This window comes from Barbus barbus (genome assembly GCF_936440315.1).
Source record: "Barbus barbus genome assembly, chromosome: 7".
Classification (NCBI taxonomy): Eukaryota; Metazoa; Chordata; class Actinopteri; order Cypriniformes; family Cyprinidae; genus Barbus; species Barbus barbus.
The window spans coordinates 34095563-34109722 of NC_136735.1; the positions used below are offsets into that span (position 1 = coordinate 34095563).

The 14160-nt window shown below is 35.0% G+C and overlaps 2 protein-coding genes across 13 annotated transcripts; both read right to left on the reverse strand.

The window, feature by feature from the left end:
- Window positions 1–220: 220 nt before the first annotated feature.
- prkag3a (protein kinase, AMP-activated, gamma 3a non-catalytic subunit) lies at window positions 221–6608 on the reverse strand. 12 transcript variants are annotated; one of them, XM_079420957.1, is made up of 13 exons: window positions 6306–6607; window positions 6027–6063; window positions 5816–5922; window positions 5651–5732; window positions 5515–5573; window positions 4134–4179; window positions 3635–3689; window positions 2906–3032; window positions 2638–2803; window positions 2500–2537; window positions 2235–2381; window positions 1728–1821; window positions 221–558 (listed from the first exon to the last, which is right to left on the reverse strand). In XM_079420957.1, the coding sequence occupies exons 1-13, from the start codon at window positions 6321–6323 to the stop codon at window positions 551–553; spliced, it is 984 nt and encodes a 327-aa protein (XP_079277083.1). In that variant the 5' UTR covers window positions 6324–6607; the 3' UTR covers window positions 221–550. The 12 variants fall into 12 exon arrangements, 8 of the variants coding, with proteins under 8 accessions (XP_079277083.1, XP_079277080.1, XP_079277082.1 ...); XM_079420954.1 differs by having other exon boundaries at window positions 6292–6607; XR_013784409.1 differs by having other exon boundaries at window positions 222–558; window positions 1651–1821; window positions 4119–4179; window positions 6306–6355.
- A 341-nt stretch (window positions 6609–6949) lies between these two features.
- Window positions 6950–14075, reverse strand: cnppd1 (cyclin Pas1/PHO80 domain containing 1). Its single transcript, XM_079420550.1, has 8 exons — window positions 13892–14075; window positions 13393–13495; window positions 10181–10262; window positions 9957–10077; window positions 9746–9874; window positions 9514–9575; window positions 9037–9154; window positions 6950–8667 (listed from the first exon to the last, which is right to left on the reverse strand). Exons 1-8 carry the CDS (start codon window positions 13952–13954, stop codon window positions 8050–8052), a joined length of 1296 nt encoding a protein of 431 aa, XP_079276676.1. The 5' UTR covers window positions 13955–14075; the 3' UTR covers window positions 6950–8049.
- Between the last annotated feature and the right edge of the window lie 85 nt (window positions 14076–14160).

Consider the following 14160-nt stretch of genomic DNA (forward strand, 5'->3'; position numbering starts at 1 on the left):
AAAAAGTTTGAGAAACACTGGTTTAGCGCATTAGAAAAATAAAATTTTATTATTTTAATATATAAATATAACATATTTTTCTTAAATATATACATACATAGCTATCTAAACTTAAAATAAAATTATATTTTATTCATTAAACAAAATCTGTAATATATATATATATATATATATATTACTTCCTTATAAGCTTATTTGTTGAGTAGGCAATCAGGCAAAGAACGAGCACAAAGAAATGTTTATTAGAAAAACAAAACATGATAATCTGACAATACATTTCATAACGTAGCACAAAGGGCAAACTAGATGATCAATTTGATCAAAACCCAAGCCCATGTGCTCAATCATACATGAAAACAAAATGCAACAGTTTCCTGCCAGGACTCTTTTATCATAAACAATCTCTCAGCTAAATGAGAAATGTGTTGCTTAATATATTATACACTCTATGTAATCCAAACTGATCATATTTTACAATATGAATGTATTGTATTGTATGTAAAAAAGAGCTCCTTTCTTCATTCTTGATCGCGGTCATACTTTATATGCTTTAAAAACCTGAAACAGGATTAGAGAATACACTTACAAAAAGTAGCATGGTATTACCATGCTTTTTTGAACTAGATAATACCATAGTATTCCTACTTTGAAGTACAACAACAATATCAGCACAGAGAGGACAGGTCAGGACAGTGGCTGTGCTTCCAACCACACTGGTGTTAAATGACTATAACAAAGGGCCCCGGGTCACGTCCCTGACCCACCAGTGTGTTCTCAAGCATTCAAATACTCATACAACCAACAAACAGGTCACGCACACGCTCAAACATGCAGGGAGAACTCTAGTCATCAGCAATTTTATATCATTAGCATTGCATATGAGTGTTTTCAGTTATTGCTCACTGGTTGTGAATACATAAAAGTAGAGAGAAAATGCATCAGCATTGTAGAGACTAAAATGTATTAGGTGTGGCTGCGATTCATGGCTGCTGGAGCTTTACATAACAGAAGATTTAGCACGATGTCATCAAATGATGCAATATACAATAATGACTGTACTGATTGCATAAATAAAGGCACATGAGACTGTGGGGTAATTTACAGTACTAGTGAAACGTTTAAACACACCTGACTGAATCTGTGTTTCTCATGATTGCATGCTTTATATTTAAATGCTGGAAATGTGTTTTTTTAGACAAATATAAATTATTGTAGGATTTTCAGATTTTTTTTAACAATACATAATTATAATGTAATTTTATATATTAGCAATATAATAATACAAATAAATAAATAAAACCAAAAATGAAACAAAATAATAAAATAAGCTCAACAAAATGGCATATTATAAAAATGACAAGCAAAAAAATAAAATAATAAAATAGAATAACATTTCAAATAAAAATACAAAACAGAAAAACAAAATAATAAAATAGTGTGTAAAAGATCCCACGATGCACTTCTAATAAATAAAAGATTTTCCTTTTTTTTTTTGGTCACTACATAATTGCATTTCTCTTATTTTATTGTTTTGATGATTTTACTTTTGTTTTGCGTTTGGTGTGTCTAAACTTTTGACTAGTACTATGCGCAGTAGCATAGTAGTGCAGTGTTGGCAAAGCTAGGCTAGGAAGGCAGAGTAAAGCCTACCTGGACACTAGTGCTGGTTAGATGAGGTAACAGGAGAAAACATATCCTCTCAGGTTAGGAAAACAGAGCATCAATACCTGCTGGAGATAAAACTACGGCCTGCAGCAGGTCTGAGAGAGAGATTATTCCCCGAACCACATCTTCTCTGTCCACAAGCACCAGCCTATGAACCTGCACACAGAACCAAGATTAAACAGCTCAGAAATAAAATGAAAAATAATAATAATAATAATTAAATACATTAAAATTAAATAAAAATACTTATAATAATAATGACAGCAAAAAATAAAATTAAACGATAAATAAAATTAACATTTGTTATAAAAAATCGAAAAATGAATGCAAGTTTTTGTCAGTACTAATGTAATAATGTCATAATTTAAAAATATTTTTAATATAAATGTATCATGTAAAACAGAGCCATTTTTTCCATGTTAAATACCAAACAAACCATTAAAACATCTAGAATATAAAATAAAATAAAATAGAGCAAAACTACATGGAGATATGCAAAGGATCAATTTAAATACATTTTTAATTTCTAACTAATGAGATCGGCCTCGGTTTAGAACGCACTTCCTTACCTCTGCCTTGACTATTCTGTCAATAACAGTTTCCAAAGTCTCGTCAGGGTAACATTTAATGACTCCTTCCACATAACAGCGTCTCCTCCGCACGGCCTCCTGCATGCTCATGCTCAGGTTATTGTAGGTTTTCTGCGCTGCAAGATTCTGCCAAAAGAAACGCTGGCAGTCAACCATACAATGTATCACCATACAAGATGATGCTTACAAGTTCCCTCAATAAGCCTTTAATGTCTGAAATTAAAAAAGGAGAAGAGATTCTCACAATCACGTCAAATCTGGAATACAGGGCGACCACCTTGCCTAGAAAAAAAACAGAATATAGTAAAATAAGGAAGTACAATATTCTGTTTTTGTCCTGTAACATGACTTATTTTATAAGTTTAAGTACTGCTTTAAGTACCATCGTCATCCACTACTGGGAGAGCGGACACACGTCGCTCAACAAACACAGAAAGTGCATCGTACACAGTGCCCGTCTGTGAGACAGTCGCCACGTCTGTGAAAGTTCCTATTCCTGCATCTTTAATCTGCATCTTCAAGAAGCGTGGCTTGGGCACCGAGGCTCCCTAAAGAGCAAGAGAAAATCAGATGTATACACATTTATAAACATGCTGAGCTGTAAAATCATGAGTTCAAGTAGAATTAACGATTTGATTTATTCATCTTACAAATATATGAAGGAACTTGAGGATTCTCTTATGGGTCAGTATGTGAAGGACATTTCCAGACTCTGGGTCAATGACCGGCAGCCGGTGGATTTTGTGTTTCAGTAAAGAGTAGACGGCATCAAAGAGGCTGTGTACAGACAGAAAATATATATATATATATAAATACATATTATAAATATATACACTTCTGTTTGTGTTTGGGCTTTTTTTTTTTTTTTGGAAAGAAATCAATACTTTTTTTTCAGCAAGGATGCATAATATTTATCAAAAGTGACAGTAAAGACTTGCTGTATAATGTTTCAAAAGTGTTCTATTTCAAATAAATTGAACTTTCTATTCATTAACGAATCCTGAAAAAAAAGTGAGAAATGTTTCTTGAGGACAAATCATCATATTAGAATGATTTCTGAAGGATCATGTGACACTGGTGTAATGATGCTGATAATTCAGCTTTGCAACACAGGAATAAATTGCATTTTAAAATATATTACACTAGTTTTAAATTGTAATAATATTTCACAATTTTACTCATTTTTTGATCAAATAAATGCAGTCTTTTTCTTCCAAAAACATTTAAAAAATCTTACCAACCTCAAATTTTGAATGGTAATGTAAATAGGAAAATCAATGTAATCTAATTATGATTACTGTATAATTACTCTGATGTATAACAACCACCCAGAAACTCGACAGCGCCAGTAAGATTAGCATAAGCAATATTTGTCATACCTCGCATCCGGTGTGATACTGATGAGACATTGATCGTGATATTGCAGATAGACGTCTACAGAAAGAGAGAGCACATGACAAGACAAAAAAATCAAATCTAAGTCGTTCATCTCAAGTAACACCGTGCAGTAAATTTGTCCTGTAATCACACAATGACAGCTGCGTGAGATATATTGAGCCCTGTGGAGATACAGGCAGCCTGATAATGTTTCAGTACTAAATATGTCAAGCTAACATCTGTAATGTAAAGAATGCTTATTAAAAAATTAAGCAAAGCATCTTTTTGGGGCATCACATTTGTCAAGGTCTTAAGAACTTTGTTTAATTCAGTGAAACACTTTACATTTTGCATGCTTTAGTAAGTCAAGCCCACTGTCTTTTAGAACTTTTTTTGATTTTATAAAACTGGTATATGATGTATGATGCTGTATATGATAGATGCGTATGGCATCCCAACATCATCTGTGTAGTTCAGATTATTTACTTTGAAATGAATCACCTCTCCATGTCTCAATCTTGTGTTCCTCCAATTCATAGATCTGAACCTACAAGAGGAAGAAAGTAACTATAAAATATATAATAATTATACAGTTTATATAAATATAGACTACTGTTCAAATGTTTGGGGTCAGTCATATTTTGTAATGTTTTTGAAAAAAGTCTCACCAAAGCTGCATGTATTTGATCGAAGATACAGTAAAATTCTGAAATATTATTTCAATTTAAAATAAACATTTTATATTTGAATATATTTTAAAATATAATTTATTCATTTGATGCAAAGCTGAATTTTCAGCATCATTACTACAGTCTTCAATGTCGCATGATCCTTCAGAAATCAATATCTTATTTGCTGCTCGAGAAACATTTCTTATTATTATCAATGATGAATAGTTGTTCTGCTTAATATTTTTGTACATTTTTATGTTTGTGATACATTTTTCGGTTGCACTTTATTTTACACTATGTGTACTTGCATGTACTTACAGTGTACTTACCTAAGAAAGTACTGGTAATATACATGGTAAAAATTTTTGAGTTCTCTCAACTTATTTTTGTAGGAGATTTTCAACTTTTTGTTGTATGAACTTAAAACAACAAGTTAAGAAAACTCAAAAATCTGCTGAAGATGGCTGCCTTAAAATTTTAAGTTGGCTCAACTTTTTTTTTTTTCGTGTATAAGGTTACTACATGGAGTAAGTAAGTTAGTAAAGTTCAGGGTTACTACCTAGTTATTGTAATTACTATAATATGCACTTGAGAAACAGGACAGTAAAATTAAGTGCTACCCATTTTTCTTTAAGATTCTTTGATGAATAGAAAGTTTAAAAGAACAGCGTTTATTTGAAATAGAAATATTTGTAACATTATAAATGTCTTTACTTGATCAATTTAATGTATCATTGCTGAAAAGAGTATTAAATGAAAAAAAATTAAAATCTCAGTGACCCCAAATTTTGTATATTTTTAATCTAAAACTCATATATTAACAAATATATATAATTTTTTTTTAGAATTATAGGCATATAAATAAAATAATTGAGGGGTAATGAGAAGACAGTATTTAGACAATCTAAATAAAGTCTTTTTTTATTGGGAAATTTAATTTATTCTTTAATTGCTGCGGAGTTGACTGATTTACATTTAAAAGGCTTTTTTTTATTATTATTTAAAGGCTCAAAATATCGGGTTGAGGAAATCATTTGCATGAAAAAGACTGAGGCCGAATACTATTTCAAGTCACTTTGTTATCATCTACCAAAGAAACAATATCTGTCTCATGCAGCATTATGCGGCAGTCAATGCAAAATCAATATGATTCAAACCACGAAGGACAACGCAAGGTGATCATTAGAGAAGAGGCAGAGATCGCAACCCACCATAGGTGACCTGTAATACCGATGAAGAATATTGATGAAATCTGTGATTGTCAGCATACCTGGGGAAAAAGGCAAGGGAATGAAGGAAACAGGAGAACAATTGAATATAACAAGCACACAGTCTGATCAGTCTTACCCACAAATCTCTGCAGTTTGTTGTCCCATAAAGGGGCCGCTCTCAGGCCATTCGCAACCAAAGCAAAGAAGGCCTTCTTCACCTGTATCGATACAATAGCTGCGTGTTCACCTCCTCTAAACAAATATTTTTTAAATTAAATCAGAAAAATGATTGCATCCCAACCTGCAGAGTGGTGTCAAAAATGACTAGTTTGCAGCTGGTGGGGATTGCATCATAACAACAGTGTTTCTTCATGAAGTGCATATAAGCTTCTGCATTTGGATCAGGGTCTGGAGAGACATGAACCACACCAAACAACACCGAATATTGAAAATACAATATGTAAATAAATACCCATCATCAAACAGACTTTATGAAATGTGCATTGACCTACCTATGCTGTTCATTATACAGTCCTCGTGGCAATCGTCCTGTCAGCAACAAAAAATAATAATAAAATAATGTTATACTCATTGGACTTCCAAACCACTTTGGTTTTATTATATTAAATTTCCCAGAAAGACAAGGTAATACCACAGTAGTACCATGGTAGTTTTGTAAATAACGGTAAAAAAACATTGCATCGCCACTTCTACGAATTGTTTACGTTTAACTCAGTGTCTTGCCTTTATTTTAACGCATGCATTTGCTTCATTTACCTGCCGTCTCTTACCTGCGTGCCAGCGTCCATTTGTGCGTGTGCACTACAGTCCAGCTTCTCCGCGCGCTGCGCGTCTCCGCTTCCTGCGCATGCTCGTGGATCCCGCTATATTAGGATCAGGTCGGTTATTTAAGACGCGACGCTCCCTCTAAGCGCAGTCCGACCGGTGGACAGACAAAGCGACGGCGCAGTGAAGAGAAGACCACCTATTTTAGGATATTGATGTACGAGTCCGGTTAAAAGCGGTGTAAAGGTGTCTTGACGGCCCGCGGGAGCGCGCGCAGCTTGTTCCAAATATAGCGCGTGGCCTGTGTGATATGCGCGCGACCGCCCATTCCTTCATGAAGGGTCCAAAATTAACTTACGCCACGCCTTCCAAAGTCCAGCTAAGACAATTCTTCAATATTACTCGAAATATGTAGTCATTAAACCGGTTTTAATATCATTTCGTTAAAATAAAATGTTAAACAAAAAATAAACGTTCAGTGCAGTTATCCTTACATGCAAGTAACCCTAATTCTAACCACATAAGTGCATGCAATCAATTTTACTCAGTACTTAAATATATAATTACACTGTAACAAAGACACCTTAAAATAAAGTGTAACAAAATAATTAAAAGTAAAAATTTGAAAATTACTGAAGTTAAAATGAATAAAATTCAAAATATGAACAAGTTTAATAGTATATCAGTGACAACACTAACTCTGGTTTAAGGCAATATACAATCTGCATGCTTAAAACATTTATATTGCATCATACTGTAAAAACCATCAATATAAAAAAAAAAAGATACGAAAGTCAAGACTGAGATTAATATGTTTTTATTCTTTTCATTGTTGCAGCTGTATGTTCTTTTATTATTTCTATACAAAATGTACAAAATTGGGACAGAAAAAAATAGTTAATAGACTTTGGAAGCCATTAACAAATAATGGTGGATATGCACGAGATCATTAAATCAGGTACTTTTATGTCCAAGTCTTAATAATAATACCATTTGCTTATTTACATTGTTTAAAAAACATCAAATAAAGCCAAAATTAAATTCATTCAAGTCCAGCAATGAATGCAAATCTATTAAATTATCCTGTTCTGCAATATTTTACTACTTGAGGATATCAAAATATTGAGGTTTGTTACTACAAACTAAAGCAATCCACGATGAATGAGGACGAGGACGTGGTATGGCATCAACTATCTGGCCATTACAAATTTGAACTAAATTGTAAAACTGATCCCTTTCTGTTTTTCTCCTACCCTTCCTTTCTGAACCAAAGTGAACAAAACCAGGCTTAAATTCAAACTATTTCCCAACAGGAAGGAACTTCAAAACAAAGCAGTCCTCCTCAGGACATTGGCATGTTGCACAAAACCATGCAAACTATTCAAAGCAAGAACACGCACTTCCGTGAATAACAGCAGAGCCTTTTGTTAACTTACGTAACTACTTCCCATTATTTTTGCTTGGATGCTTTGGAGGTTTCACGTAACATCTAAAACCAACCAAACTAACCCACCCGGAAAGTGAAAGAAAAGAAAGCCTGTTCATACTGCATAAGCACACACTGCATCACACATCAAAATTCACTTCTGTAATAAACCTCCTTACAACCATCTCCCCAACATACTGATATCCCACCACAACCTGGCTATAACCAAGCCATTTGGCTGGTTCGTATACAACATTAAAGAAAACTGAGAGAGCTGACTGCGTATGTAAACTTTGCTGGTTTTATTTCGCTTTAAGACTCATCTAGCCGGGCATGAGAAGAGATGGCGATTTCCCAAATGGCAAAGTCGTCTCTGGGCAACATCTTTGAAATGGTGGCATGGAGGTAAGATGGGGGTCTGAAAATATCAGGCTTTCACTAAATGGAGCAACCCCAAGCCAAAGTGCTGAGAGACGAGCATACCACGGAGATGAAAGAGGCGCCGAGCCATTGCGAGCTATTGCACACTGAGGGAAACTGCCCATGTGACTGTGACAGATCACTTCAGACACCAAACAGTCTTGTGGCTGGATGTCCGACGAGGGGTTTGAGTAGGAAAGAGCAGAGATGATGGAGCCCCAGAGACAAAGCACCATATTCTGATAGGACGAAGAGGTAGAACCCTGCTGATCTGGCAGAGCGGTGGGCCGCGGCTTCAAGCTGTCATTGGTCAGGACGCAGCAGTGGAGGTTTGAGGATGGGCGCGGCGTGTTCAGCAAGAGCTCGGGGAAAAGTGCTGGTGTCTGAATGGATGTGTGCTTCATCTGGTCCAAGTAAGTGCGGCTGGTATTGGGAAGATGGCCAAGCTGGTGGATGACGGCGGAGGAAGCGATGAGACCGGCTACGCTAGTCAAGTACAGGAGACCCAACATACAGGTAACCTGCAGGGGAGGTAAAGAACACAACAAACGGTTAAAGATAGCACTGCTATCTGAAATTTAGTAATAATAAAAATTGTGTCATTATAACATTGTGACTGTAAAATATAATTAGCATTATTTTATATTGGTACATAACCACAATTTTACCCAAATATTAAATAAAAAATGTAATTCTCCAAATGTCAGATTTACTGTTTTGGTGACAATGTCCAGTGAGATGTCAAAACAGGCATCCGTCATTCCATATTTGAATAAAATAATATTTAAAAACAGCAAATAGGGAAAATTTGGGAATAGGGAAAAAATAGGGAATACAGTGTACATCATATGTATTTCGGAGTTTATATGGATTTAACTGTGATTATTGACCTTGGTAAAGTGCTGGTAGATAGCTGATAGTGCTTCCCTCCAATTGGTTTGCTCCAACAGGACGCAGAGATCCGTGTAGGTGAACCAACCTCGCTTCATTCCTTGTCGCTCCGCAATGCTACAAGGACAAAAATATTGATCTTTTTAGACTGGAACATAACCAAACAACAAAACAAGCATGTGTAAGGGCCTTGAACTTTTTCATATGACACACAACTTAAGAGAAATGTACTGCTAATCCAACACACTCTGATAAACAGATTAGACTGCAAAGGGCAACCGTATTAAATCCAAGTGAGTCACTGCCCAGTAGGTAATTTAAACAGGTCATGACAAATCATCCTTGATTTTTTAAAAAGAAAAACAAAGATGAATGCTGTGCCTCCTTAAAGGCCAGTAGGAGTGTTCACTTAAACCCATGTGACTCAGTATAATTTGAGATGTACTGTTACGACACAGTAGTGCATGTTAACCAACCTGCTTTCCACCTGACTGAGGACTTTAAAGAAGTCACTGGGCTCGGTGAAGAGGTTCCAGTCCTGTAAATGAGAAAGATCTTGTTGCAAATCAATTTCTATAAAAAACTCACAACCAGAAATGCAACCTACTCTAGTATTAGCTTTAATAAGTGTGTATAAAAGGACAAAACAAGACAAAGCACTGTAAAAGGCCATAGCTCTTTAGAAAGATAGAAGAGAGTCATGCTTACGATCGCATTGAGGAAGCTCATCTCCAAAGCGTTCACAGTCTGAACATCCAGCTTGGCCGCAGTGCCCCATTCATCGTTGAAAACCTCCTCCTCTTCTCCTTCATCATACAAATACTTACTGGCAACCATCTGCAGATAACATTAGAAATTCAGAGAAGCAAATAAGGGTATTAAAAGTTAGTAAAAATTTAAAATCCTTGGATGTGCATACCATGGATATCAAAAAGAGGTCTGAGGATGAGATCTGTTGCAGGTATTCGGGATTTCTATGTCGCAGTCTTTCAATGTATATCAAGGCCAACATCATAGCGCAGGGAGATATACATGCTTCCCTGTAACAAAACACTATTTGAGATTAATTCAGTGATAATGCATCATACACAATATTTATTAATGAGATTATATTTCGATATCAAAGATTTAAGGCGATCCTACCTGGCTACGTGTGCAGCGTATTTCTTATGGAGTTTCCTTATGGGACTTGGGGCAGATTTCTGGAGCAGTTCCACAGCAATATCTAGAGGAAATACAATGATGAGTGATCATGCAGTACTGAACACACAAATAACACATAAAATAAACTGTTATAGGAATAGAATATGTATGATGAAAAATATATATATATATACCTAAACATGGCCCATTGGCCCTATCTGGGAATTCATTGGTATAGAAACTTTGCATGACCCAAAATATTGTTATGCTATGACAAAGTATTAATATGAGCAATATGTCTCCCCGGTATTTAATTTTAGACTTTGAACTAAATTCTAATAATTGTAAATATGTGACCCATGACCACAAAACCTTACGTCTTAAGTAGCACAGGTGTATATGTAGCAATAGCCAACAACAAATTCTAAATCATCGATTTTTCTTTTACGCCAAAAATCATTAGGATATTAAGTAAAGATCACGTTCCATGAAGATTTTTTGTAAATTTCCTACCATAAATATATCAAAACTTCATTTTTGATTAGTAATATGCATTGCTAAGAACTTAAGGCGGCAATTTTCTCAATATTTAGATTTTTTTGCACCCTCAGATTCCAGATTTTCAAATATCTCGGCAAAATATGGTCCTATCCTAACAAACCATACATCAATGGAAAGGATTCAGATGATGTATAAATCTCAATTTCAAAAGATTTACCCGTATGACTGGTTTTGTGGTCCAGGGTCACATATATGTATAAATAATTAAGCCATAATAAAATATGCCTCAATTATCAAAATAATACTTAACATGCATATATATATCTCAATGTCAAATCTTTTTTTTTTTTTAAGTTTAAAGCCAGATTTTTGCTCCAAAGTGAAAGTTGTAGAAACCAGACCATTAATTTTCCTTAACAAAATAAATATCTAAATAGAAAAATTAATTTCTTAGTTTCTGCATGTTCTAATGAATGACATCTTGATTCTAATAAAACCAAGAAACAGGTTTGGGTTGTCTGATAATATTAATAATAATATCACCTTTTTTGTCTCTTAGAAATGCACATTTGATAGTAGCTTGAGTTAGGATGCAGAGGTAAATTTTTGTTTATTAAAATCAGTAACATCTGTAACAATTTTATCAACCACAGCGAACAAAGCAATTTTGTCTTTACTGTTACAATACTTTTGGAGGGCACTGTCTGTCTGTGTATGTATTATATATATATATATATATATATATAAGGGGTGTGGACTCGAGTCACATGACTCGAGACTTGACTCTGATTCGAGTCCCAAATTTGATGACTTGCGATTCGACTCGACATAATTAAAAAAAGACTTTGACAGCAATGACTCGAGACTTGACTTTGACTTGAGCCCTGTGACTTGGAAAGACTTTATAATCAGATCAGCATCGTTATCACTCTAGACGGGTGCAGCGTGCTTGGCTGCACTTGACTGGCAATAAGCCAGAGACTGCGTTCAGGGAGCGCTTAATATACAGTATTTGCTAGTATAAATTAATGGAGTAATAGCATAACTTATGACAAAAGAACCGAGATATGAAAAAAAAAAAAAAAAAAAAAAAAAAAAAAAAGACATGATTCGTCTAGCTATCTCCACTCATGAAAAGCGTTGCCCTGCCCGTTTGATCGCCGCCCAGCAGACACACGGAGCGGGCATGAGAAACAAGAGGTGCGGCTGCAATCACTGGTGCTCGCCTCCATCATCACCGTGACCGCTGCTGTTAAATGCTAAACCATGAGTGACAGATCCGCATCCCGCCATGACCCTCGCAGCTCTGCCAACTCCATATGCTTTCATTTTCATTGGTAAACACCTCTCCGAGACCTTTTTTTTGGTCAATTATATTTTTTTTGTCTCCACTGTTTTTGTGCAATCAGTTGCACATTTTAATTGCATGTGCATTTTATTTTATTTAAACCTCCATTAAGTTTAAAGTTAATCCGTAATCAAGATTTAAATCTGAGTTTAAAGTTATGGTGCAAATATTACTTAAACCCAGGATCAAAATGATGGGTTAAAATGTAAACCTGCTTATTTTTAAAGGTTTAAATTTTGGCGCAAAATAATTGTTAGATAAACCTTGATTTAAGCTAGGTTTAAAATTAATTATTGCAAAAAAAATAGCTATAATTTGAAGGCGAAAAAAGCAGCAGTTGGCCTAATGATCATTTAAAATTTAATTTGAAGAAGTGTTCTTTCACAAAATGATTTGTGAATTGTAGTCCATTTATAACTATAAAATATACTAAATTTTCCTCCCTCTTCACCAGGCACTCATTTCACTTATTTCTTTCGGGATAAATAATTGAATTCACATGTTGTAAATCAGTCACATTGCCCCTAAATTTAGCGATCAACTATGCATATTATAAACTTAACATTTAACGTAGGCCTACAAAATTTTGTCTTTGTTACTCTTAGTTATAAAGAATGGTAGCACAGCATTTTTTAATGTCTTTTTTCCTGAGTTTGTCTGCATCCATATTGCACCTTTCCTCTCACATGTAAAGTATGGCAGCAGTTATTTCTTCTAGTTCTTTCTGCTCACATGTTTTCATTGTGGTTCCAAATAATGGCTCATTGGCTTAGATATAACACCTAGAAGCATATATTCTTCTTATGCACACATGCAAAATATTGCAGCTGTTATTTCTATGAAATGATGTTGTCTTTGCTATTCTGTTACTAATAAAATAGGTTTTTTTCACTGCTTGTCCTATTTTGGCACAATCCCTAAATTAAACTTGAGTAGTTTTACTAAGGGCACCCATCTCACATGAAATTAAACTATGTAAAACATATTCTACCCGACTTCCTGATATAAATTACTATACATTTGATATGGTAATTAATACTGAGACACTAATTTGGGCAAAGAGCACTAATGACTTGTTTAAGACTTGAAGCTAAAAGTTGAGGACTTGCAACTCGACTTGGACTTGCCTATTTTGACTCGGGACTTGAATGCAAAGACTTGAGACTTACTTGTGACATTCAAAACAATGACTTGGTCCCACCTCTGATACACACACACACACACACATACATACATGTGTATATGTGTTATATATATATATATATATATATATATGTGTGTGTGTATCTTTTATTTTTTGTAAATACGGGCATTAAACCAGCAGTTTGGTGAAGATAAATGAATGCAGTAGTTGTTGACTCACCGGTCATGGGACACGAGAGAGCATCCAGAGGGCTGTCAGAATCAAGACCATAATACAGTCGTTTCCTCACCGTCTCTGACCACTGCTCGTGTCCAGGCAGAAACTGATCACACAACACAAAACACATGGTTTAAATATCAAATATCTAAACAATAAACTTAAAGGAGATCTATGAAGACTGTGTAATATCATTAAAGCAGAAACTTCACTATGTTTTGTGTATTTCCTCTCAAACCAAACACTAGGCCTCAGAGTGAGCCTCGGACTCACGTAGATTAATACTCACAACAAACAGTTACTGTCTTACAAACTCAAATACAGAAGATATTTACTGTATTTAGGAATAATTAGTTTCTTTCAGACTAAATGTTCTGTGCTTTAAATGAAAGAAGACATTAAAACGTATTTGAAGTTTTTACATAAGTCAGTTTCGCGTGAGTTTCTCAGTCACCCGCCAAAACACCAGCAAAACTAGAACAAAAACACCGGCGATACTGACCGTAAACTCCTGGAAGTCAGAAAAGGTGAAGGTTCGCTCGTCAAACAAATCGCCAAAATCCATTTTGGGTCTCCAGCATTAATTTAAAAGAACTGAAAACACAGAAAGCCGGAAGGAAGGCGTCGTGGAGTCGCCCTCTCTCTCTTTGCCGTGACAGCTGCGTCGCGACGTATTCACAAAGTATTACGTAAGTTACGTAAGACAGTTACGTAAGACAATGCGCTCAGCTGCGTAGGGCGAGACTACTGGACCAAATATTTTTATGGTGT

Excerpts from the sequence above, each read along its gene's own strand:
- prkag3a (XM_079420952.1), bottom strand. Across the intron at positions 2,804-2,905 it reads TCAAGTTCCTTCATATATTT|GGAGCCTCGGTGCCCAAGCC; the intron begins GTAAGATGAATA and ends CTTGCTCTTTAG. Across the intron at positions 2,538-2,637 it reads CCCAGTAGTGGATGACGATG|GCAAGGTGGTCGCCCTGTAT; the intron begins GTACTTAAAGCA and ends TTTTTTTTCTAG.
- cnppd1 (XM_079420550.1), bottom strand. The coding sequence starts at position 13,954 with ATGGATTTTGGCGATTTGTTTGACGAGCGAACCTTCACCTTTTCTGAC. Across the intron at positions 10,263-13,392 it reads TCTCTCGTGTCCCATGACCG|ATATTGCTGTGGAACTGCTC; the intron begins GTGAGTCAACAA and ends TATTTCCTCTAG. Across the intron at positions 10,078-10,180 it reads TACGCTGCACACGTAGCCAG|GGAAGCATGTATATCTCCCT; the intron begins GTAGGATCGCCT and ends GTTTTGTTACAG.